The sequence below is a fragment of the Crinia signifera genome, chromosome 4, assembly GCF_055691185.1.
Source record: "Crinia signifera chromosome 4, ASM5569118v1, whole genome shotgun sequence".
Classification (NCBI taxonomy): domain Eukaryota; kingdom Metazoa; phylum Chordata; class Amphibia; order Anura; family Myobatrachidae; genus Crinia; species Crinia signifera.
This window is the reverse complement of record NC_139220.1, coordinates 45,917,385-45,941,290: the sequence shown is the minus strand read 5'-3', so window position 1 is coordinate 45,941,290 and position 23,906 is coordinate 45,917,385. Positions and strand designations below refer to the sequence as shown.

General features: G+C 44.9%; 1 protein-coding gene across 4 annotated transcripts in view; it reads right to left on the bottom strand.

The window, feature by feature from the left end:
- Positions 1–23,906, bottom strand: part of EBF1 (EBF transcription factor 1) — a 310,040-nt gene that overhangs the window by 35,803 nt on the left and 250,331 nt on the right. For 2 of the 4 annotated variants that reach the window (XM_083181698.1, XM_083181700.1), the window contains exons 9-10: positions 23,684–23,817; positions 15,753–15,879 (exon numbers count right to left, since the gene is read on the bottom strand). In XM_083181698.1, coding sequence (XP_083037824.1) covers positions 15,753–15,879; positions 23,684–23,817 — 261 coding nt within the window. The remainder of the gene's footprint in view (positions 1–15,752; positions 15,880–23,683; positions 23,818–23,906) is intronic. The other 2 variants (XM_083181701.1, XM_083181699.1) reach the window with 1 other exon arrangement.

Sequence of the window (23,906 nt, the reverse complement as noted above, 5' to 3'; positions counted from 1 at the left end):
TTAATTCCATTAAAATCTAAGAAATCTATTTCTGGGAACTGGAGATATCTGCAGTCAAGCAAGCTGTCTTCCCACCAGAAAATTATGAATAATAAGCCCACTCCACTATACACCCCTCCTCTGCATATTAAACATCCTCTACCACCCTGGAAGTTATGTATCAGGGCCCTTTCATTCAGCCCAATGCCCCCTTCTCCCACCCCATCTCCCACCATCTGTGCAGTAAAGGGGTAATTAGTGGAAATTACTGATCCAGGCCCTACATGCTGAGCAGTTGATATAATACCCCCTACCACCCGGGGCAAAGCTTCGCCCCACCCCTAACGCTGGAGGATCGGTAAGTGCCCCAATACATTGCTATGCCCAAGGGTCTACACTGCTGTTGATCCCCCTGTATGTATATATATATATATATATATATATATATATATATATATATATTTATTATTATTATTTATATACATTTGGTCTATCTATAATACTTTAACTGACCCGACATATACTGGGTCACCTAAGTGTCCATCTCCGTGCTTTGCTCTGCCCCTCTGGAAACCCCCTTCTGAAAATCCTGCGTTTGCCACTGAGAGCCCCTCCAGCGCATTCCTCCTCCTCTTCAGGATAGGGCACAGAAATGCATGCGTGGGCTATAGCTCCCAGAAAATGTCTAGGTTGACAGTCAGGTCGATACAGAAGGTCAACATTGACAAAAATGTTGACACAGTGTCAGTGTTAACACCTGACCCACAATTAGTGTATTGCATCCCCTCGCATGGCACCCTTTGCTCTCCATGCTTTGATCTAAGAGCTTCGCTGATCTCGGCACACTTTACTGTTCCCAGTCGGCGTCCACGTGTATGGTAAAGTAAGTAAAAGTAAAAACATATGAAAAGATCCCCCAAAACTCATGTCGGCCTTTTCATGTGTCATCCATTGCCATGTTGACCTTCTGTGTGTGTCAACCTTTTGTCAATGTCAATCTTGTGCATGTCAACCTTTTAGTGTCAACCTATTGACTGTGGACTTTGTCTGTCAGCCATCTGGATACCCAAATGCATAATATCAACCTGCATGTGGTACATAATATATGAAAAAACTAATAGGTCAAAACACAAGAACAAAAAAACCCCACAAAAAAACAAAAACCGAGAGATAAAGAAATGGGCATGGGTATAATAAAATAATAAATACTGTAGAACATATAAGAAGCACACCGATAAGCATCAGCCCTTCAGGTGGGGAATACGGCTACCAGGGTCTCATTTAGGTTGGATGAGGGACAAGAGTCAGTTGTGACCGAGTTTTGGGGGGGAGCTCCATAAGTGTGCCAGGGAAACTACTTAATGAAGGGGGAGGAGGCAGACGCAGAGAACGGGACATCTCTGGTTTCCATCTGAATATTAAATTGGATTTTGGAGATGACTTTAGCAAACGTGGAAGAGAAGGGGATTTCCAGTGTTGGGCGATAGTTGCTGTAGATGAAATCGAGAGATGACCAAGGACCATAGCGAACTACTAAGAGATACCTCGGAAGCAAAACTAAAGTAGGACCTGGGATAGATGTTTCTTATTCAATATCTTATATTGGTGCAACAAGAACCTATCTATCTATCTATCTATCTATCTATCTATCTATCTATCTATCTATCTATCTATCTATCTATCGGGACTATGTAAAAACCCGGACCCGGACTAAACCCCGGACCACAGGACCGGACATCAAAATTTGCAGTCTGGGGCTTGTAGTGTCCGGTCCGGGGGCTGTCCCGTCCGGGGGGTGTCTTGTCCGGGGGGTCCCTGTGATAGCTATCATCAGGGACATGGGGAAGTGGAGATTGCAGCCTCCCCATGTGGTCCGGACCGTCCGGTTTTTGCTACATGCCCGGACCATAAAGGGAGGCTTTATTCTACCCCCCCCCCCCCTTCCTCCCCCTGGTGACAGGTGTCACAGGCAGCCCCCCCGGACACGACACCCTCCGGACCGGACGCTACAAGCTCCGGAATGCAGATTTTGATGTCCGGTCAGGCGGTCCGGAGGTCTTGTCCTGGTCTGGTTTTTACCCATACCCCTATCTATCTATCTATCTATCTATCTATCTATCTATCTATCTATCTATCTGTGTATCTGTGCTGCGAGGCCTGGCTCCAATGCTCACATTCCTCCCTCTGGTCCCAGTTCCTCTGGTTACTGGTAATTGTTCATCACGATTCTGCCTGGGAGTTGTGACATTGCTGGTTATCAGGCACAGGAGTGGAGATGCATTGAGCATGTGTGATAAACAGGTTTACGTTCCTCGTACCCCAGCGAGCTCCCTGACACTACTTTTATCATCTCGTTTGTGCTCCGAATGAGCTGAGAGCAGCAATTGCCAGAAAACAGGCAGGTGATAAAGAGCATTGATTTAACACATCTTGTTTTCAATCATGCCCCGATTTTTTGTAACTTGCGTTTCTCCTGTTCTCTGCCTCGTTGCTTTTATCTGACGAGCTCAGCCCTTCTCACTGGGAATGAAAAGGTCGCCCAATAAGACATGGTTTGCTGAGACCAGAACACTCGGCGGGGAAAGTATTTTAGATAAACACTGTCAGGCAGAGAGGGGGTGAATTGCAGCAGCACAATTGCTGAGCGACAATACATATTACTCTGTTCTGAGCAGGTAACAAGCTTGTGATGGTTTACTGGCTCCCAGCAAGGCGCAGCCACTGAAAGATTATCTACAGAATAAATGTATTCCTAGGCTGCAGCTCTCCTAGCAAGGACATTTACTTTCACCTGTCCCTATGCACTAATGTCTTCTAATCCAATAGCCTATAGAGAACCAACTCTGCATTCTATGCGTTCTATATTCTCCAGGAAAGCATCAGTGTCCCTGGCGCTGGGTGAGGCCATTCTATGATCTGAACCATGAGATTGGAGACCTGGAACCAGTGTGGTGTGTTTGAGGCACCTGTGTCATTGCATCCTGGCTGCATTGTTGTGAATACAGGTTTACCCCTCACTCCCAGGGAGATGGCAGCAGGTTCTGTTTAGGGTTTGTTATTATAAATGATGCAATGTACTGTATGGCCTTAGGCACACAAGCATTTCTTCTGATTATTATGGTTCTCTTTTTTTTTAATTTCTTTTAAAAAGAAGTGCATAATTATATGGTCCATTAAGACCAATCATTCATAAATAGACCGATATATATACATATATATATATATATATATAGAGAGAGAGAGAGAGAGAGAGAGGGGGGGGGGAAGAGTATAATCTATTGTGCACAGGAGATTTGAGGCATTATCATCCTCCTAGCAGCACATACATGGAGTCCCAACAGAGGTGACCTCTATCCTCGCCCCCTCCCTATATCTCACCACTAACCACACCTATGCTAAAGAGTAACATCCGGTCTATGCCCATCTCCAGCAGGACTCACTGCCCTTTACTTGCTTCTGCCATCTCACTGCACGCGTCTTCCCCGCCACTGCTTTACACCAAGACTCTTCCCATGCCTGAACCGGTTACAGTATAAATGGTAGACAATGTCTAGGTCGACCACTAATGGTCTACAATGACTAATGGTTGACATACCCAAGGTCGACATTGACAAAAGACCAACACATACTTATGGTTAACATAGACATGGTCGACCTGAATAAGGTCGACATGAGTTTTTTCTGTGTCTGTGTCAACATATGTTGACATAGACACCTTATAAGTGTGCTACATCTGCTGGTAATGCTTCAGGCACAGTACCATGCCGACCTTGGGTATGTTGGCCATTTCACGTGTCCATCTAATCACCGCATACCGCCTGCCCCAAGACCCCTGATAGGGGGTTCAACATATACACCAATATGGTGTAATCGTGTCCCCTCTAGTGGCACAGCATCTTTGGATGGGGCTATCAGAATGTTCTGGCCATGCTCACACATTGTGGCCATGCTTCTTCTGGGTACTAGGGATAGACATTTCTAATGGCACCCCACCTGCATCCAATCATGGGTAAAAGGCCATATGATATGCCACATCCTTGATCCCTACATCCATTCACGTATCAGTGATACCCTGTATATTATAGACTCTAACTGTGTGCCGTGCCCTCGGGTGCCTTAAAGGACCTGCAGGGGTGCCCTCAATTGGTGGTACATGACCATTTCAAATTATTTATGGCCAATGTAATACAAACAGAAGTGAATTATGTCCATTACCACAATTGATCCTTAGGATCAGAAATAAATATAATATACTCAATTAAATTTTTTTTTTCTGATTTTCTGAAACCTTTGCCCTAGGGGTGCTGTGAAAAACATTCAGATACTCATGGGTGCCATGATTCAAAAATGTATTGGAACCACTGCTCTAGCCAATGGGAAATAATGTGTTCAATGCTGATGTACTTCTAGCAACACTATGATCTTGCCAATTGCCAAGGCCCGATTAACCAATAAGCTGGTTAGGCTGCAACCTAGGGGGCTAGGACTGAGGGGGAGGGGGGGGGGGGGGGCTTGCAGGTGACAGCTGAGGAATAAAATAAAGGCCAACTTTGTTCCATGCTTGTTATCTATCACCTGTCCCGATGTACTGTGGGAGGTAAGGTTCTTAAGGTGACTGCCAGATTGCTGTGGGAAGCATACCTCCCAACTGTCTCGTTTGTTGTGGCGGGACTGTCCCGTTTTTTTTAAAATGGTCCTGCCCCCTGCCCGCGGCCGGCAGTGTCTATTCAGCAGCGCAGAGGGCGGAAAATGGGGGCATGGCCAGACGGTGCCCTCCTTGCATAGACCACGCCCCCATTTGTATAGGGCACGCCTTCTTTTCGATGTGCGAGTGTCCCTCTTTAGAGGGTTCAGAAGTTGGGAGGTAACATGTGTATTAGCTTAGGGCACCTGGAACCTTTAATCAGGCCGTGCCCATTGCCATCACTGGACGGAACCTGGGTAACATCCCCTCATTTACACTAGTGTGATTATGGATGTATAATGTAAATAACACCTCCACATTCTAAATACAACATATGTAGCTTTCCATGTTACATTACAAGGTCTCCTGATACATGGAGAGTCTGCATTTTCACATTAACCCCGATCTTCCCACTCTCCGAGCTCTGACTGTGAGCAATGGGCGCAGCTGTCCACCCCTCCTCCAGGCCTGGTGAAATATACTGCTGATGCTGGAGCCTCTGTAACACGAGGAAGCATCTTCCACTGTTTCCTGATTATATTAGCATTGATTTCTGATTCCTGGATTTCATCTCCCCCCAGAACCAAGCACAGAGCAGACACTTAAAAGCTAAATAATCAGAAGTAATGCTTCTGAGGTTTAAAGTGGAAGGCTGACACAATATATTGGGCCTTTGAAAGTGTCTGCGTGCTGGTGAGAATACACAGCGGTGCATGTTAGCGAGACGCGTAATGGAGGGTATAATTCCTTGTCTGCACACCTTGCTTAACCCCTCTGCTCTGGCACCAAGCTGGATAAATGGGGAAGTCTGGGTCTGCCTGCGTTCTTCTTCTCTAGTCAGGTCCTCATTTAGGAGCCTACTAATCAGCTCTCATACCGTCTGACAAGCCCCCATTAAACCATCATCTTCAGCTTTGTTCTGAGAACACATGAACCTCATTTCTGCTTATCCACTTACTGTACACTGGGTGGTAATCCCACGTACTTACTACTTTCTAAGCCAATTAGAGCTTCCGTTCTCCCACAATTAGTTCGCTGGGCTGCCTCTTGCTTTACATACTAATATTTAATTGGATAGAATATGTTATATAGAGAATATGTTATATGTAGGTAATACAAGTCACGTCAGGCCAGTTGTTCACATATCCCTAACTACTGTCCCATTTTGGTGCACTGGTTGTCACACAGGAAAGTGGCTCCTATATTTAACACTGTATTCTGCTAAAGTTGCACTATCATCTACGGAATTAAATGTACCGTTGGGTTCTTGAACCACTAATTACGGCTTGTGATTGGCTCTCCTACTAACACATACACCTTACCTAATAGAGCGGCGGTCAGCAGTGATTTGCCGATTCTGTAATTTAGAAAAGCACTGGATGTAGAAGAAATATAAACCGAGAGATTTGGTAAGAAATCTCCAGTTTTTTAAAGCGCCATTCATTCACACTGCAAAACCAGTTGGATTTTGCAGTGTAAATGATTGCCGCTTTAAAAAAACCCTGGAGATTTCTTACCAAATCTCTCATTTTCTGATTCTCTCGCCCTATTACATTTCATCCATAGTGACAGATTTATCAACGAGTGATATTCTTGTTATCACTTGTTATGAATGATAAATGGTGCTCCAGCTAATTGTCATGTATTTGAAAAATGACAGTTAGGATCTGATTGACTGGAGCTTTATTTATCCTTCAAATGAGTAATAACAAGAATATCCCTTGTTGATAAATCTGCCCCATTTTTATTTTGGAAAATGGAACTGAACTGGGCAAATAATATATTCCCCAAAAATGTAGTATTTGGAGATTTCTTTTTAATAATTACACATAAAACTAAGTTACTATAAAAATAGATTTTGTCTCTAGTTCATGTTGTACACTATTAAAATGTTATTATAGTTCCTTAAGGGGTTATTAATTTCTGGACAACTCTGCTCTTTAAGCATCATACCATGAAGGCCCTAAGGTCTCTAACAGTGTCTGTACTGAGGGCCAGCCCACTGCTTCTAACAGTACAGGCTGGAGAGAGCAGCCATTGGGCCTGGTGGTTAAGTACATGGTCACAGCACAGGAACTACTGCCCAATCAAATCCAGTGTCTCCAACTCTCCACCTCATACTAGTAACATAAGTGGTTGAAATCAGTCAACCAGTGGCCAGTAAGATGTGCTTTGGTTACAGCACTGGGTCACAAGCAGGTTAATGGTGGTATTACTGCTCTCACATAACAATCACTGCCATTGGCTGGTTACAGGTTGGTGCAAGTCACCTTCTCTCCTTCCTGTAATCAGTGAAGTAGAGATACCAGTTCCTTGCAGTATTAGTGGAGAGCACATCTTTTCTCTTTGCTGCTATGCAGATGGTAGAATATAACGGCCCTGATCAAAGTGGGGGATCCCATTAAAGAAGTATGGGTGCTAATTAGCCAAATCTAAGGTTTTATTTTATAGAGCTGGAAAACCCCTTATTTTATATTAATAATATGGCACAAACAGTAATGTAACAATACTATTGTTGCATGGTAAACTATAGTAACTACTGAGGCGTAATCTGTGTTTTTGCAATTTAAGTTCTGTATTCCTTTCCTCTGAGCAAGCACGTACTGCGCACATACCAAATTATTTTCCATCTTTACAGTGATGGTAATGCATCAGGACCTAGGGGGCTAGAGGCTAAACAGCAAGAACAGTTTTACTGCACAACGGCAGTCAGCAGAAATCTAGCAGATTGCAGCCATTTTCTGGTAGTGCACCAGTATAAGTCTCTGCGTGCATACGTCCCTATATCTCCTCAGAATGCCGCAGACAGATGTACACGCTGTGACACAGACAACTCTTCAGGCAGTTAGATGTTTTATCCCCGCCATTTAGCAGAAAGCAGAAGTGAGAAGTGGTAAAACCTTTAATAAACTCAGGGCAGCCACATACTGGAAGAAAAGGGGCAGCTGGGAGCCGACAGACAGGGACCAAACGCCAGATTGTAACCGTTTTATTGCTTTCTCTCCTCATAAATTTCTCATTTTGGAAGTTAAGTGTAGATTGAGGTTTGTGGCTTGTTTAGAAAAGGAACCAAATTTGGTTTTTTAAGTTTTCAACCTGCGACAAGAAGCGGCAGCTGTGTCTTTGACACATGGACGAGGCCGGTCCTGATTTGTGAGTACTGTAACCCCCCGTATTAGAGGAGAATTGGCCCCAAAGTGCCTGATTAGGAAACAGCTGCAGATATTCAGGCAATAGCTGTAGGCATAAAACAGGCAGCAGAAGCAGGTAGCGCAGTGTCTAAGGACTACAATGGGCGCTGCAGAAGGATGAAACAGTGCCAGAAGGCAAGGCAAGAAAAATACAAGATACAGCGTCAGAACTGGAAAAACTAAACTGAGATAGGCTCAATACCCATAAAGAATGACATCTGAAAACTTTGTATCAAGTTTTCCTATTCATACAATGTACTATAATTAATAAATTGTCTCAATTCAGCAGCAGGAGGAATAAATGGTATTCCGCTGATGCCATCTTACAATGAAATAAGTAGCAAAAGTATATAAGAAGTTGCGAGTTTAAAACAGTATACGTGAGAAAAGGCTTAATAATGGGGCAAAAGCTTTGTTAACACTTTTCTTAAATATAAATCCTCCAACTTTGTAAATGTAAGGATGGAGTACGCAAATATCACATACCTAACAGAAGTTCCAGGAATCACCCTTACCTACATATATATCCCCAGTGCAAACACCCAACAGCTCCGGTACATGTTAACAGTGAGCATGTACTGTATGTGTAGGAAAGCACTTAATTGGATGACATGGTTATCCAATCAGATTCCATAACACGCTGACAAAGGCTGGTGAATAAAGACGCTAAGAGGATTCAGAAACAAAGGGGGTTATTCTGGATGATTAGCACGGCTGCGAATTCATAGCCTTGAAAGTCCACCAACCCCCCACCCTCACAGTGTGTGTTCCCACGCACAGGCTGAAAAATGGATGTTTAATATAAACATCCATTTGCAGGCTGGGGAACCTCCCACATCTTCCAATGGTCGCCGACCATCGAAAGATGTTGAAGGTGCACGCACATAAAAGTGACTTTCAAGTCACTCACATAGGTGTGCACGCTGGGAGGGAAATGGCGGGGCAGCTGACATCCAGCGATGTCAGCTGCCTGCCCCAGTCCCCCCCCCCTCCCCGCACCAGCATCACGGCCTCATTAGCATGAGCATCTCATGGGAACGCCCATGAAATGCTGGGCCTTCCTATATGCTAATGGAGCTGCCCAGCGCCCGACGCCCCTCTCCGCCCCCCCTGCCCGCTGTCCAGGCAAACAGACTGTTCGCTGTGGGTGCACGCACCCTGCGTCTGCACATGCAGGAAAATGCATCTGTGCATGCGCAGACGCACACCATCGGTCCCCTATGTGAACGCACGGGGGATGCGAGTAAATTAGTATAACACCCAAAGCTTCTCCCTGATCTGACAGTAAGTGAAAGAATGAAGTTAAGCCTTGCACACCACCATGGACATCCCTATTATTGTATGAGTATCATTTATATTTAGAAACCATGCTAAGCCCACTTGTAGAACTGGACCACTCAGTAGGACATCTTGGTAAACTATAAGAAAGAAGCAGTGAAGGCTACGGGCCAATGGCTAGCTTATGGCATCTGAAACAGGGATAGTGGGATCATTATACAGCAGTGTTTCCCAACCTCGGTCCTCAAGGAACGATCCAGTCCAGGTCATTGGGATCTCCATGCCTGAGCACAGATGTTAAATCAAAACAACAGCGTATTTAGGTTCTTGAGTCACCTGTGCTCAAGAATAGCTAACTTTAAAACCTGGAGTGTTAGGGGAAAAGTTACTAAAGCTTCTAAAAATGAAAATCGGTGTTGCTCATAGCAACCAAACAAATTCTATCATTTTCTAGGATGCAATGCAATATAGCAGGGATGGGGAACCTTTGACCTTTCAGCTGTTATTGAACTACACATCCCAGCATGCCCTGCAACAGTTTAGCATGGACAAAGAGCGAAACGTTAGCAGGGAATGCTGGGATGTGTAGTTCAACAACAGCTGGAGATCCAAAGGTTCCCCATAAGAAATGATAGACAGAATCTGGCTTGTTGCTATGGGTAACATCACCTACTTTAATTTTTAAAAGCTTTAGTAAATGTACCTCTCATGCTGGGCACACATCAGAACGATGTGGCCTCAATTCCCCCAATTTCGACCGATTGTATGTAAATTGAGTATGTTTTGGAATGTTTTAGATCCGACTGCGATCCGATGCACGTCCCCGCTGGTCGTTTTGCCGATCCTACCTGCTGCAGTCAGGATTTAAAAACGATCCCTTCAACTGAGTACAGATCGCGATCGGTTCGTATGCAGATTGTGAGCAGATCAGGCGACCATCTTATGAATGTCTCACTATCTGCTCACAAAGCGTAGAGGACAATGGTTGGGAGGATGTTATAGAGGATAGCAAAGATTTCCCCCAGCAGATCTATGGAGACTGTTACCCCCCAGGCAGACAAATCTGGGTTGTATCTGAATATAATCCATTCAATGCTGCACTTTTAGTATCTTTAAAAATTGGCGCAATGTATAGACACGTCGTGTAACCTGTAACAACCAATCAAAAGTTTGTGTTCATGTTCTGAACTGTGTTAGTAAAGTGACAGCTGAAGTCTCATTGGCTGTTTCATGTTATCACACGGTTATGGAAATAGCACCTTTTATTAAATGAGCTCTGAAGTGTAGTTTACTGGTGCCAGCCTTCAGTAATTCATTAACCCTTCTAAAAAGGCCAGATCCATTATAAAGTGATGGACACATGTTCCAGGAGGCCTTATCCTTTGGGAAATCGCCTTTTGGATGTCAGTGGCATAATTACCCCTATGTCAAGTCGGGAAGGATGAAAAAGGAGCCGTCCTGTCACAGCGGGAAGGTGACAGTGAGTTTTGCCATATCTGCTTCGGATCTGTTTCCCATTTCTTGGTCAGAGGCTGTGATCCTTCCTCCCACCCCCCTCTCCACCTCCTTGTGAGCGCTGCGGTGTCCATGTAACAAGACCATGGAGCCAGAGAGCTAATGAGAAGAAGAGCGTGTGCTTCTGTCCTCTGGATCAATACACACAGCAGCACGCTCCAGACACCCCCCCCCCCCACCCCCCCCTCACTGCTTCATTTTTCTTCTTCCTACGGATGAGTCGTGTTATTATTTTCATGGGGTCGATATCCTACAACCTTTTTTTTATTATTTTATCCGCTGCTCTATAAATTTTCTGATTACTTTAAAGAGGGGTGGGGGGTGATGGGGAGATCAGGTTAAGGCTTTAATTCATGTGGAAAAAAAATTAAACTGTCCCCAGTAAAAAGAAAAAAAAAATTGAGGGGATAAGAGTTAAACCTTTCCAGCACCATTAATAGGGTAGCTCATTGCATGACTGCTGGTAACAGAAAGCAATTGGATCCACACCGCATTTAGGTGCAACAATCTGCAGGTTGCGATGGCTAAGGTGGGGGTCTTCTTTTCTAGGCTAAGGTGGGGGTCTTCTTTTCTAGGCTAAGGTGGGGGTCTTCTTCTCTAGGCTAAGGTGGGGGTCTTCTTTTCTAGGCTAAGGTGGGGGTCTTCTTTTCTAGGCTAAGGTGGGGGTCTTCTTTTCTAGGCTAAGGTGGGGGTCTTCTTTTCTAGGCTAAGGTGGGGGTCTTCTTTTCTGGGCACCAGACTCACTTGTGATAATTACCAATTCTGTAGTCTAAACATTCACAGCTGCATAGGCAAGTACGTACAGACAAGAGATAGGCCCTGAATGTGATACAATAACATTTGGAACAGTATGGTAAATTGGTGGTTAATCTTCATGCCTGGATATAAATTGTGGGTTACTCTTAGTGCTGGGCTATAAATTGTGGGTTACTCTTAGTGCTGGGCTATAAATTGAGGGTTAGTCTTAGTGCTGGGCTTATAAATTGACGGTAATGTTTAGTGCTAGGCTATAAATTAGTGGTTACTCTGGTGCTGTGCTGTAAATTGGTGGTTACTCTTAAGGCCCATACACACTGGGTGAATTTGAGCTGAAAGCAGCTCAGTTTTGCCGTTAGAGTTCAAAAGCCGCCCAGTATGGTCAGACCATTAGCTCCCACATTATCAGGGGCCACCAGCGCTTATCTGCTGATATTACCAGCAGCTGAGCAACAGGATGTATGGCTTCCCATAGCGCGCTGCTATGGAAAGTCGTCCACTCCCAGGAAAAGTGATTGGATGGGCGAACATTGCTCAGTGTGTAAATTGGTGGATAATCGTAGTGCTGTGTCGTAAATTGGTGGTTACTCTTAATGCTGTGCTGTAAATTTGTGGTTACTCTTAAGGTGCCCATAGACTGAGGCGACCAATCGGCCCGTTAAATAGGACCAAATCGTCTCTCCCTGACACGCAGTCAGGTCCGATGCTTAGTCCCGTGCGCATCGGACCCGACCAGGTGGTCGGACGGGCTGGCCATCCGACCACCCATTCTGGGACCTCCCTCCTGGCGGTGAGGTGGGCGGGAAGCAGGGACACATGAGATCCATCACAACAGATCACATGCGTCCCTGCCGGCGGCTCGCTGGTTGTCGGGTGTCCGTACACTGCTGCGAGGCATCGTAGCAGTGTATGGGCACCTTTAGTGCTGTACTGTATATTGGTGGTTACTCTTAATGCTGTCCTGTAAATTTGTGATTACTCGTAATGCTGTGCTGTAAATTGGTGGTTACTCTTAGTGCTGTGCTGTAAATTGGTGGTTTATCTTAGTGCTGTGCCGTAAATTGGTGGTTACTCTTAGTGCTGTGCTGTAAATTGGTGGTTTATCTTAGTGCTGTGCAGTAAATTGGTGGTTACTCTTAGTGCTGTGCTGTACATTGGTGGTTAATCTCCGTACTGTGCTATAAATTGAGGGTTACTCGCAGTACAGTAGTGTCATGGAGGAAGCGTTTCTATGCAGTCATCAGACAAGTGATGAAAAAATAGATTCAGTGATAAAGATTAGGAGGAGACTCAGGGCAGTATTGAGGAGGAGATGCCAATGATGTGACTTAGGAATCTCAGATCTGTCCCCCAGATAATTCCTGGCAATGGCTGCGCTCTCTCCTATCTCCTCTCTCACTCAGATGATGAATGAAGTTTCTGCGCCAGCTCTTATTGGCTTTGCTTTTGTCGATATGTTTGTGTTGGCCTCAGTTCCTCTATGATTGATCTCTATTGCCTGGCTGATCAGTTACTAAGGTGGAACAGCTAGGGGCAGGCTGAGGCATTCACGTCTCGCTGCAGTGGGACATACCTGCTACACACAAAACCTCAAAACACTGGAGGAAACATGACAGTGATGCATAATACCAGTTAGTAGCAGTGGTTCTCCTACTCAGCAGGAGAATCTGCTGCCATGGCACTGCCCAGTATTCCCTGCCAGCCGCCAGTCACAATAGATTCCATCTTCAATTGGTAGTTCCTATAAATGGAAATTAACCCTGGCATTCCCGAGAATTTTCCGGGCTATGTTTCAGTGCCCAGACTGGCAAATCCGGACAATTCTCAGGATTGCCGCTGAGCTGATTGCTGAACTCAGCAACGTCTGCGCCTCCTCCCCCCCAGCTGTGTGCGAGTCTGCGAAGTGACCTTGTAACATCACGCCGGGTTGCAGGTGGCAGGGTAGGGTTGCCTGGGGCAGGGCCGGGCAGTGGCTGATATAGTTCTCAGCGGCGCTGCCTGGCCCCTGGTAAAACAGTGGTAGGTTTTTTTAGGGAGCGCTCCCCCCAAAAAACTTGCCCAGTGGGGAGTGCTACCTAAAAAAAAAACACCACTGAAGGGGTTTTAAAGGAAGTGCATGAGAATCTTGGTTGCTTTATTATTCCTTTTTTTTACCATATGAAATGCTTTATTCCAGCATCTCAATGTACAGGCCATCCATTAGCATAGAAATCAATGATCCCGATTTCAGGCTCCATTTGTGTTCAGAGTATAGGTAGTTTAAAGTTAAGATAAATGTGTATATAGTCTTAGAGCGAAGCAGAAATACATTGGCGTAGCACCCCCAAGACACAAGGTGCCGCAAAAAAGGTCCGGTACTTGTTTCCTAGAACGGCCACAATCTCACAATCTTAAGTTAAGGTACACGACTAATGCGATGGACCCGATTTCCTTTGAAATCAGGTCCATTTTGCCGTCAAAGGCAAAATCGCGTTGATCGCGTCGGTCGCGTGCACTAACATGGCACGCGACGCGACCGACGCTATCAACGCGATTTTGCCATAGGGTTCAATGTTAAAATATTTTTAACATTGCAATCGCGTTGATCGCATCGGTCTTGTGCCATTATAATGGCACAAGATGAGATGGACGCGATTAACAACATTTTACATAGCAAACAATGGGAAATGGGCCATTATGGGCCATTTCTCATTGTATATGCCCCCGTCATGGCTATTAATAATGCCCCCCCATTGTGAACGGCACCCCACGATTAACGCCAACCCGAAGCGTGGCGAGCGTAGCGAGTCCGCGAGGGGCGGCGGTAGGCGTCCTCCGACCTTTTCATACCCCTACTATCCACGACGGCGTGGAGTTGAGAATAGAATAGTGTGGCGAGCGCAGCGAGCCACCGAGCCCGAAGCGCGGCGAGCCCCGCGAGGGGACGCGGATACCTGTGAAGAATATAAAGTGTGGCGAGTGCAGCAAGCCACCGAGTCCGAAGTGTGGCAAGGGGACGCGTATACCTGTGAAGTTATGCGCGTCCCCTCGCAGGGCTCGCTGCGCTCACCACACTTCGGGTTGGCGTCAATAGTGGGGTGCAGTTCACAATGGGGGCATTTGAGCCATCAGGGGGGTTAAAATTGGGGTCTGGGGACAATTTTACATTGAATCCAATGTAAAATAGGGTCCCAGGGACCCTATTCACATTTGAATCAATGTAAAAATCGGGTCCATCGCGTCGGTCGCATCGCATGCGATTTGGTCGCTTGTGATGCGATCGACACATCTGATGTTAGGGATCTGTGTTAGGGATCTGTGTATGCGATGTTCTGCAGGATGGATCAGTAGTTAGTAAGTAGATAATCTGCTTTCTATAAGTGCAATAAACAAAAGAAAACCCTACAAAAGAGGATGTATGAGGCCCTGGGTAACACGTGTCTATGAGGTGATAGATTTAGGGCCTCATTCGGACCTGTTTGCTAATCGCAGCCTAGCAAACAGGTAAATGCTGTAAACACATCTCTCCGCATGAAGCCGCTGGGCTGATAAATTATTTGATGGTTGCTCAGAATCTAATGATATTTCTGTTGTTCGCTAATAAAAGTCTAGACTGACTTTATTATGCCCGCAGATCGCTGAATTCGGGTAGGGCGTTGATGTCATGTGACGTCAACTGCCGCTCCAAGCAGGCGTGGACACAAGTGATGAACATGTCGTATTGGGGACATAACACACACTGTAGCAGAAAAAAAAGTAATAATACACTATGGATAACTATGAGGTAAATGTTCGAAGTTATGAAAGTGTCTCCATCATATGCTGACAGCGGAGGGAAACATTTAATATACCAGGGGTCCTCCAACTATTTTGCTCTGGGATCCCATCCTACACCAAAAATAATGACAGGACCCCAGCAAGTTACTGCAGAAGGCACTCACATCACATGTGTAGTCAGCAGACGGCACCTACATGGCAGCATTGTGGAGGCACAAAATGATGGGAGGAGTCTAAAATAACAGACAATTCAACAGATTTTTCAGACTTCTTGAATCATTTACTGAGATTAGAAAAGTCATCAGCCTGATGGTCAGCAACATGGAGTCGCGACCCCATGCTGAGAAGGGAGGGACCCACTTTGAGGTCAGGACCCACAGATTGAGAACCGCTGTAATATACAATAACAGCAGGTAATTTCACTAGGAATTAGTGACATCATTGCGGTCACCTGGGAAAGCAGGTAATGGAACCACTTTAACTGTGCATAGACTGGCACAGTATTACACAATAAATTACCAGGAACAGCTAAGCAAAGGCAACATTCTAATTAATGGTACAACTGCAGAACTGCGTCACTTCACGAGCCCCACCTGTGTATATGAACCGCCCGGGCGTCCCTTTGCAGAACTGCTTGGATTTGTAGGATAATGTTACTTCCACCACTCCGGGGATGTGTCTGGGAGGGGTCTGCACGCGGATGGCATGAGGTGTGATCAACTGGGGAAACAAAAGAAACTGAATTAAGCCAAATGAAGACATAGTTGTATGTTTCCCATCCCCGATAACATCTCTCTGTCACTTCTTTATAAACAAAGGCGCAAAAGATGTAATTAACTTGTCAGCGATTCTATGTAACATGTGGGAGACGATGATAATATACCTCAGACACACAAATGTTACTGATTAACTCAATGCTATGATTAAGTCATTGCTAAAGAGTGAAGTGTGGTCAATGTCTGTTATGTACCATAACTCTGATGTAATGACCCCGTACAAAGGTTTGGTTAATTAGCGAAGCTCAATGACAATCAAATACTAACGTTTCGTGCTTCTCTGCAGCCCTTTCATAATAATAAGGGTGTCAGACGTATTGCTGTAACCAATGACCCTGATACTTTTTACACAGCAGGAGTATACTAAAATTCCTATTTTACCAAATATATCTCACATTAAACCCCATACACACTAGACAACTAGGTAGATTGCCAACTTTATGCTCAACGGGAGGATTCTGCGTTGTACCGCCCCAGTCAAAGGGCGAGATGTATCAAATGGAAAATGCGGTAAAACCCCGGTTTTACCGCATTTTCCAATGTATCAAAAATGATACCGCACTGAAGGGTATACCCTATAGAAGCCTATGGGCTTCTTTTCGCCGCCCGCTGACGCAAACCCGCCGATTCGCCGACCCCCCCTCTGGCTTACCTTCCTGAAGGGTCCTCCTGGACCCCGGAAGGTAAGCCCTGCCTCCCCCTAGTGAAGCAGCCGGACATCCTTCCGGCTGCAGGGGGGAGGAGGAAGCGCCAGGGACAGCATGCATAGCTGTCCCCAGCGTGAGGGGAGAGCGTGGGGGCAGGAAGGTGATGGAGACCCGCCCGCACACCAGTGTACAGATATCGCGGGGGGCCTCCGTCACCGCACCGCGATGCCAGCCGCATAGTTTAGTACATATGCGGCAGCATCGCGGCGGGGGGGGCGGCGAAGGGCGGCGATGTATTTTAATACATCCCGCCCAAACTCCTCACCTGCCTCACTATGGGCCAGATGCAGTAAGCTTCAAAAGTTATAAATGGAGAGTGAAAAACAGCCAGCCAATCAGCTCCTACCTGACATTTTTCAAACACAGGGGCAGATTTATTAAGCTCGGTGAAGTCATAAAGTGTCTGGTTTTTATCACCGGCCAATCAGCTCCAACCTGTCATCTTTCAAACCAAGCCTGTAACTTCACAGTTAGGAGCTGATTGGCCGGTGATAAAAAAACAGACAATTTATCACTTCACCGAGCTTAATAAATCTGCCCCACAGTCTGTGACATGGCAGGTAGGAGCTGATTGGCCGGCTGTTTATAACTCTACATTTTATCACTTTTGAAGCTTACTGCATCTGGCCCTTAATCAGTGGTGCCGCTCGCCAAGCTATTGATTAGCGATATCGTTCAGTGACATCAACCGCGGTCGCTGAACATGCCTTTCCAGGGATTTAAGAAAAAGTTGTCTAGTGTGTTATACTGTTATTTAGAATAAGGCCGCGGGTGGGCCTAACTGGATAAAAGAAGCTATGTCAATAAGCCGATTGTCAACATTCACAATATCAACATTCTTATCGACATTACAGTATGTCAGTGTCATCATGTTGAATGTTGGCATTCAGACCATGCTGATATTGTGACTACGACATTCCGAATATCAACATTTAGTACCACGCCCGTTTATCACAGATTACATGTCAACAGTGTAACATACCAATAGGATTTTAAAATAATACCACAGATAGTAGTTAGCGACATCCCAGATCTAATTTGAAAAGCAGACTCAGAACGTGACGCAGAATTAAGAATTACAGCTTTGCACATCAAGAGTTTCTGAAGCGGCTGAGGGCTATATTTACACTGTGAATGTTAATGTATTCTCAGTGTATTACGGAATTCTGCAGATATTCTCTTGTGGCCCAAGATATGCTAGAAAGCCATTCCAAGGCACATCACAGCGGTAAGCTATTTTAGGAGGGCCTGGAAATATTGGTTGACCTCAATGTTTCCTCAGTACACAGGTCCACACAGTATTTAATCAAGGTATAAAAAGGAACAGAGGTATAATATATAAATATATTTGTGTGTGTGTGTGTGTGTGTGTGTATATATATATACATACTTATTTATTTACAGTTTCTTATATAGCGCAGCAAATTCTGTTGTGCTTTACAATAGGAAAAAGTTATAAAACAAACTGGGTTGTAACAAATCGACATAGATATATATATATATATATATATATATATATATATATATGCATACACAGGTTGAGTATCCCGTATCCGAATATCCGTTATCCGAATTATTCCGAAAACCATATGTTCCAGAAAGTGTATTTTTTTTTTTTGCTAAAAACCTACAGGGGACATCTGTAACAGCACTACAGGGGACATGATATGTAACTGCCACTATATATGTGCAAGTAAATGATTGCTTGACATTTAAATTCAATATCTGATATAGTACACACATTTTGTTTCATGTTTTGAAACCTTGTATTTTGAACAAATAAAATATATTTGTGTGTATTTCATGCGGTTGATGTGTTTATACAGCATAAATACAAGATACTTCAAAATACATAATTGAAATATTAAAATATTCCAAAATACGGAATAATCTGTTATCCATAATTCTCCTGGTCACAAGCATTTTGGATAAGGGATACTCAACCTGTACAAAGTCCAGGATCGGCACTCCACTGTAATAAATTCCACGAATACCTCTGGTGTCTTCTAAAGTGTGAGTAAACACACACTGCATACAGCAACAGACAGGTAGCGACACTGGCCCTTATTCTGGTTGGTGCGGTAATATCCGCGTGCGTTCGGCCCGCTGATGTTTTGTGTCTGCGCATGTGCAGAGGCATATCTGCGCATGTGTGAACGGAACGCACGTCCAAATTCCACATGAAATGTGTTCACTACGAACAGGGGTGGAGAGGGGCGTGAAGGGCTATTTGGGCTCATTACCATATGCATACGCCCCGCGTTTCATGGGCGTTCCCATGCAAACGCTGGGCGTACGTATGGTAATGCAGTTGTGACGCACGTGTAGGGGGCGGACATATGACATTGCCGGAAGCCAGCTGCCCGCCCAGATCCCTGCTTTTGCACGGAGAAATGCCCGTGTGGTCTGAGGTTGCGGGAGCTGCCTGGCCACTCGGTCCTGCATTCGATGATCTGCGACCATCGAATGATGGGGGAGGTTTCCTGAGAGGGAGGAGGTGTATTCATGAAAAATACACGGGCGGTCCGTGTGGACAGCTTCTAACCGCGTACGGACGGAGTTGGCGATCCGTATGGAGGCGGGGTTTCGGACGCACGGTCCTGGCCGCATATTTGGATCCGGCCGCACCGATCAGAATAAGGGCCACTCAGAGGATTTTTTAAAGGAAACAATGACACCAATGTGTAGCAACGTCTCGGTCTTTAGTTCAGACCTTTGTCAGGCTCCAAAATGTCTGAATTAAAGACTGAAACGTTGCTACACATTGGTGTCATTGTTTCCTTTAAAAATCCTCTGAGTGTCGTTACCTGTCTGTTGCTATATATATATATATATATATATATATATATATATATATATGTAGGAATGTGTTTGAAAATGTAAATATGTTGATTAATTGCAGTGAAAGAGAAGAGAGAAGTTAACTGATTAATGCATTAATGGATGTCACATTTAAGTCTCATTAGTGGTAAAGATACAGTAAGTATCAATCATATGTCCCGTGCACACAAGGGGCCAGATGCACTAAGCTTCAAAAGTGATAAAATGGAGAGAGATAAACAGCCAGCCAATCAGCACCTACCTGCCATGTCACAGACTGTGTTTAAAAAATGTCAGACAGGAGCTGATTGGTTGGTGGTTTATCACTCTCTTTTTTGTCATTTTTGAAGCTTAGTACATAAATGGTATAGCACATGCACACTGATCAATATAGTTTAAAGATATCATTCAGTGACATCACTGGGTACGCCGCTGTGCATGCAGTCACTGTGCATATTGTCAGATTGAGCTGCATGCAAGGAAGAAGGGGGTGTGTTGTTTTTTTTTTGTTAATGATGCATTGGAGCGCACGTCATTAACGATATGGCGCATACACACTAAAAGTTTTATTAAATGACACACAACGACTCTTCTGGCCGATATCTTTTGAAAATACATCTCATATGGGGTTATAGACTTCAAAGGCACAGTGCCATCTAGTGACTATATATATTGCTGAATGTATGCATGCCATTATGAAACAATATTTCTTTTAATACAGCTGGGGCCACAACCGGGGATGTGTGATTGGCCACATGTGCAGCACCATCACTTTCCAATGGTAACTCCATGTGGCTTGCTGGGTGCTTGGAACAGCAAGGAACATACCTGCCAGGCATCCTGCAGTCTGCGGACCTGCCAGGAACATCCTTAGGACACTCCAGGATGAGCTCTGTTTCCTGGAGCCAATGGCCCCCCCACCCTTTAGCTGTGATATCATGACGTTGCGGGTTTAGGAAGCGTGGCCAGGACTGGGCACACCGACGCTCTATTGTGGGGTTCTCTTGTATTTATATCATGATATCTAAAATAAATACAGGTTGGGTATCCCTTATCTGGATATCCGAAAACCGAAATACTCCAAAACCTTCAGTTTTCAAAATATATATACAGATGGAGGCCTCTCATTCATCTCCAGGGCTCGCCAGAATGTCTCTGCTGGCGAGTGCTGGCTGAGAGGGGCTCCAGCTGACTGGGAGGCGCGTCCCAGTCACTTAGCGGCGGGGATTGGAAACTCTGCCCATCTCCGCTTCAGGGAGATGGACAGGGTTAGGGGGGTTGTGCGGGGAGGATGCGGCTACCGACGGGGAGGCGGCAGGGACTAACGGGGAGTGCCCCCCTTTCTGACTGCTGGCAGAGGCTGGCGATTCTATCCCAAGCCCCCAGCTGAATGACGGGGGCTCCGTCTGTATTTTTGTTTCCCCGCACCTTTTTTCATACTCACCTCGTCCCCCGATGTCCACGGTGGCCATCAGATTCATTTTCAGTGGCACTGAAGATGAATCCGATGGTCGCCGTGGATGCCAGGGGATACTGTGAGCGTCAGGGACCATCAGGGGACCAGGTGAGTACGTAAAATAAAAAATATTCCAAATCCAGAATAATACTTTATCTAAAATGCTCATTGTCAAAAGCATTTTGGATAAGGGATACTCAACCTGTATAGCTGAATCCTTATGACAACTGCCACAGCCCTCAAAATGGCTTCCATTTGCAGTTGTGTTATAGTGAATACAGACAGACAACTTTCCTTCTGCTTCACTAATTCTAAAAGTACCAGCAACAGTTTTTGCAGAAATTGCCAGCAAGCATATAGAGTTTACAATACTTTGGGGGCAGCGGGAGACATTTTTTGGAAGCGGGCCGGCAGGCATGTCCTGCGTTGGCATGTCCTGTTCATTTGTGGGAGATGTCACACGCAGCTTCTGTGACCCAAAGGATGGTGGGTCTGCGTCTGGCTTCGCAGCCAGGGGGCTACCTGTAATGTGTAAGCGCTTTACTATATAGTGAAGCTATTCCACAATAGCAATGCATCCGCAGAATATTGCCCGCAAAATATCGGTGTATTTTTGGATGGCGGGAAGAGACCTGAGTACTGGGTGGGATCCCATACTTATACAGTGAGAACATACAAAATACACACAAACCAATGTTAGGAATTGACAAGTTCTGTGAGACAGTTATGCTAACCATTACACCATCCATGCTACCACATGGACTGTTAGGAAACCAATAGGCAGAAGTTAAGGAGCCAGATCTGACTGTTGGTAAAAAATTGGCATTGCATTTGCCCCCACTGAGTATCACAGTCTCACAGTAGTTAGCATTGCTGCTTTGCGGCGCTGGGAAATGCAGTTTGCATGTTCCATACATGGACACCCTTGGCCAAAGGTAAGAGAGAATCATGTAATAGGGTGAGAGAATCCTGAAAATGAAAGATTTTGGGAGAATTTTCCCATTTTATTAAAGCGGCAATAACTTACACCGAAAGACCAGGTTGATGTTGCCGTGTAATTAATTGCCGCTTTAAAAAAATGGGAAAACTCTCCCAAAATCTCTCACTTTCGGATTGTCATATCCCATTACATTTGGACCCCTGTGTTTATCACTCTCTGACAGACATATTGGCACTATTGTAAATAAATAGGTATTAATAACAATAATTGGTCTTCAATATGATGTAAGGCGTTAATAACATATAGCAGCTCCTTTTCGCCGTAACTAGCATATCTCCCTCTCAGGGTCTTTCAAGGTGAAACAAAACAGGGCTATTGTTTCCCTCTTGGAGAAAAGTTTAAACTGTCAGCTAAAAGTGAAATAAAAAGTGGACTGTAACAGCGTGAGGGACAACTGTGAGAATAGCGGAGAGATGAATCTCAAGTTTCACAGAAAAGAACAAACTGATATTGCAACCACATGTGAAACAGGATAGGTGGGGGGTCGTCAGAAGCCGCGAAAACCCAAATGTATCAATTAGCCCACATCTTCAGCTCTTCTAGCCCTAAAACGTCGGGATTTCACTGCTCTGAATCTCATTAGCTGCGTCTTTTTTTGTAATAAATGTAGCAGAGCCGCGACCCCAACGCGTGTAATGTTTCGGATAACAATGGCGGTAGGCACTGTTCTCAAATCCCTGGAATTGCAAGGAGTTTCCTTTTTAGGAGGCTTTTTATGCTCTAAAGCTCTCTCTAATATAAGATTTTTGCACTTTGCCTCTCGGTTATATCAGAACTGCTCTCTCGCTGTCTTCACACGTCTCGCAGAGAGCCCGCCATTGTCCTGTCAGGTGATTGTTGTAGTGGAATTCTGACAAAAAAAAAATTCACACTTACAAAAGGAGGACCCTCAATTCCTCAAGATGGGAACGTGATTTACATGACGCTTAGGTGATTCAGGTTGGTTCCCTATTTTCCTAATTCGGTAATGGGGACCGATGTTGCACAGACAGGTGTAGGAAGGGAGTGGGTTGTGGTCTGTCACATGGGAACGCCCAGCGCTCAGAAAAATGCTGGGTGCCCAATTGTGAACACAGACGTGTCGAAGCCTATCCTCCCCAAATTCAGCCATGTCTGTGGCATCTAAAAGACAGTCCAGACTGACTTTTATTTGTAAACGGGTAAAAAATATTTGACCATTCGGCTGCATGCGAATGGAGGTGAAAGCATCACATGAAACCACTGCCATTTGCTCGGCGAAGGGGGGGGCAGGCTTTCGCTCACCCAACGTGCAGCGTTTACCTGTTCGCTAGGCTCTGAGTTAACGCAGCTTGGCAAACAGGACTGAATTAGGCTGTTAACATAATGTCTATACATTATGCTACATATAAATGAAACTTCGGGATAAACTGGAAGTAATTGTGGAACCACAGAAGCACGACCCTGCAGTCACTCAGCTATTTATGCGATATCCCGTTCCTACATCTACATAAGTGTGCATAGTTCCACAGGGAAGAACAAGGCCTGATAATAGAAGAAATCACCATAGAATTTATGAAATTTACATAGAATTATATATTATCTGGACATATATATATACATATACTGTATTTCTAGTTACTTCTAGCACTGGCTATTAAAATGTACACATTATGGAGGCAGCCATTTTGTGGGCTTAACAAATTTGTGCACATGGGGCAAAAGTGAAGAAGCCATTTTGAGGGATTCCATTACAGGCTATGTGACGCAATAAGTCATTACCTAGTTGGATTTAGGAGACACCTACCTCGCTCCATACCAGCATGGTTCCAAATATGACCTGTAAGCCGTCAAAGAAATTGTCTCCGATGATGATGACAGTGGCACCTCCCGTGGTCCATCCCTCACTCGGACTAATGGCTTTGATACATGGTGTAGCTGCTTTTCAAAAGACAGAGAATGGGGAGAAAGTCGTCTTATGTTATTATGATGCCGGAGGCTTATATGACACATTGCATGAGAGCATATAG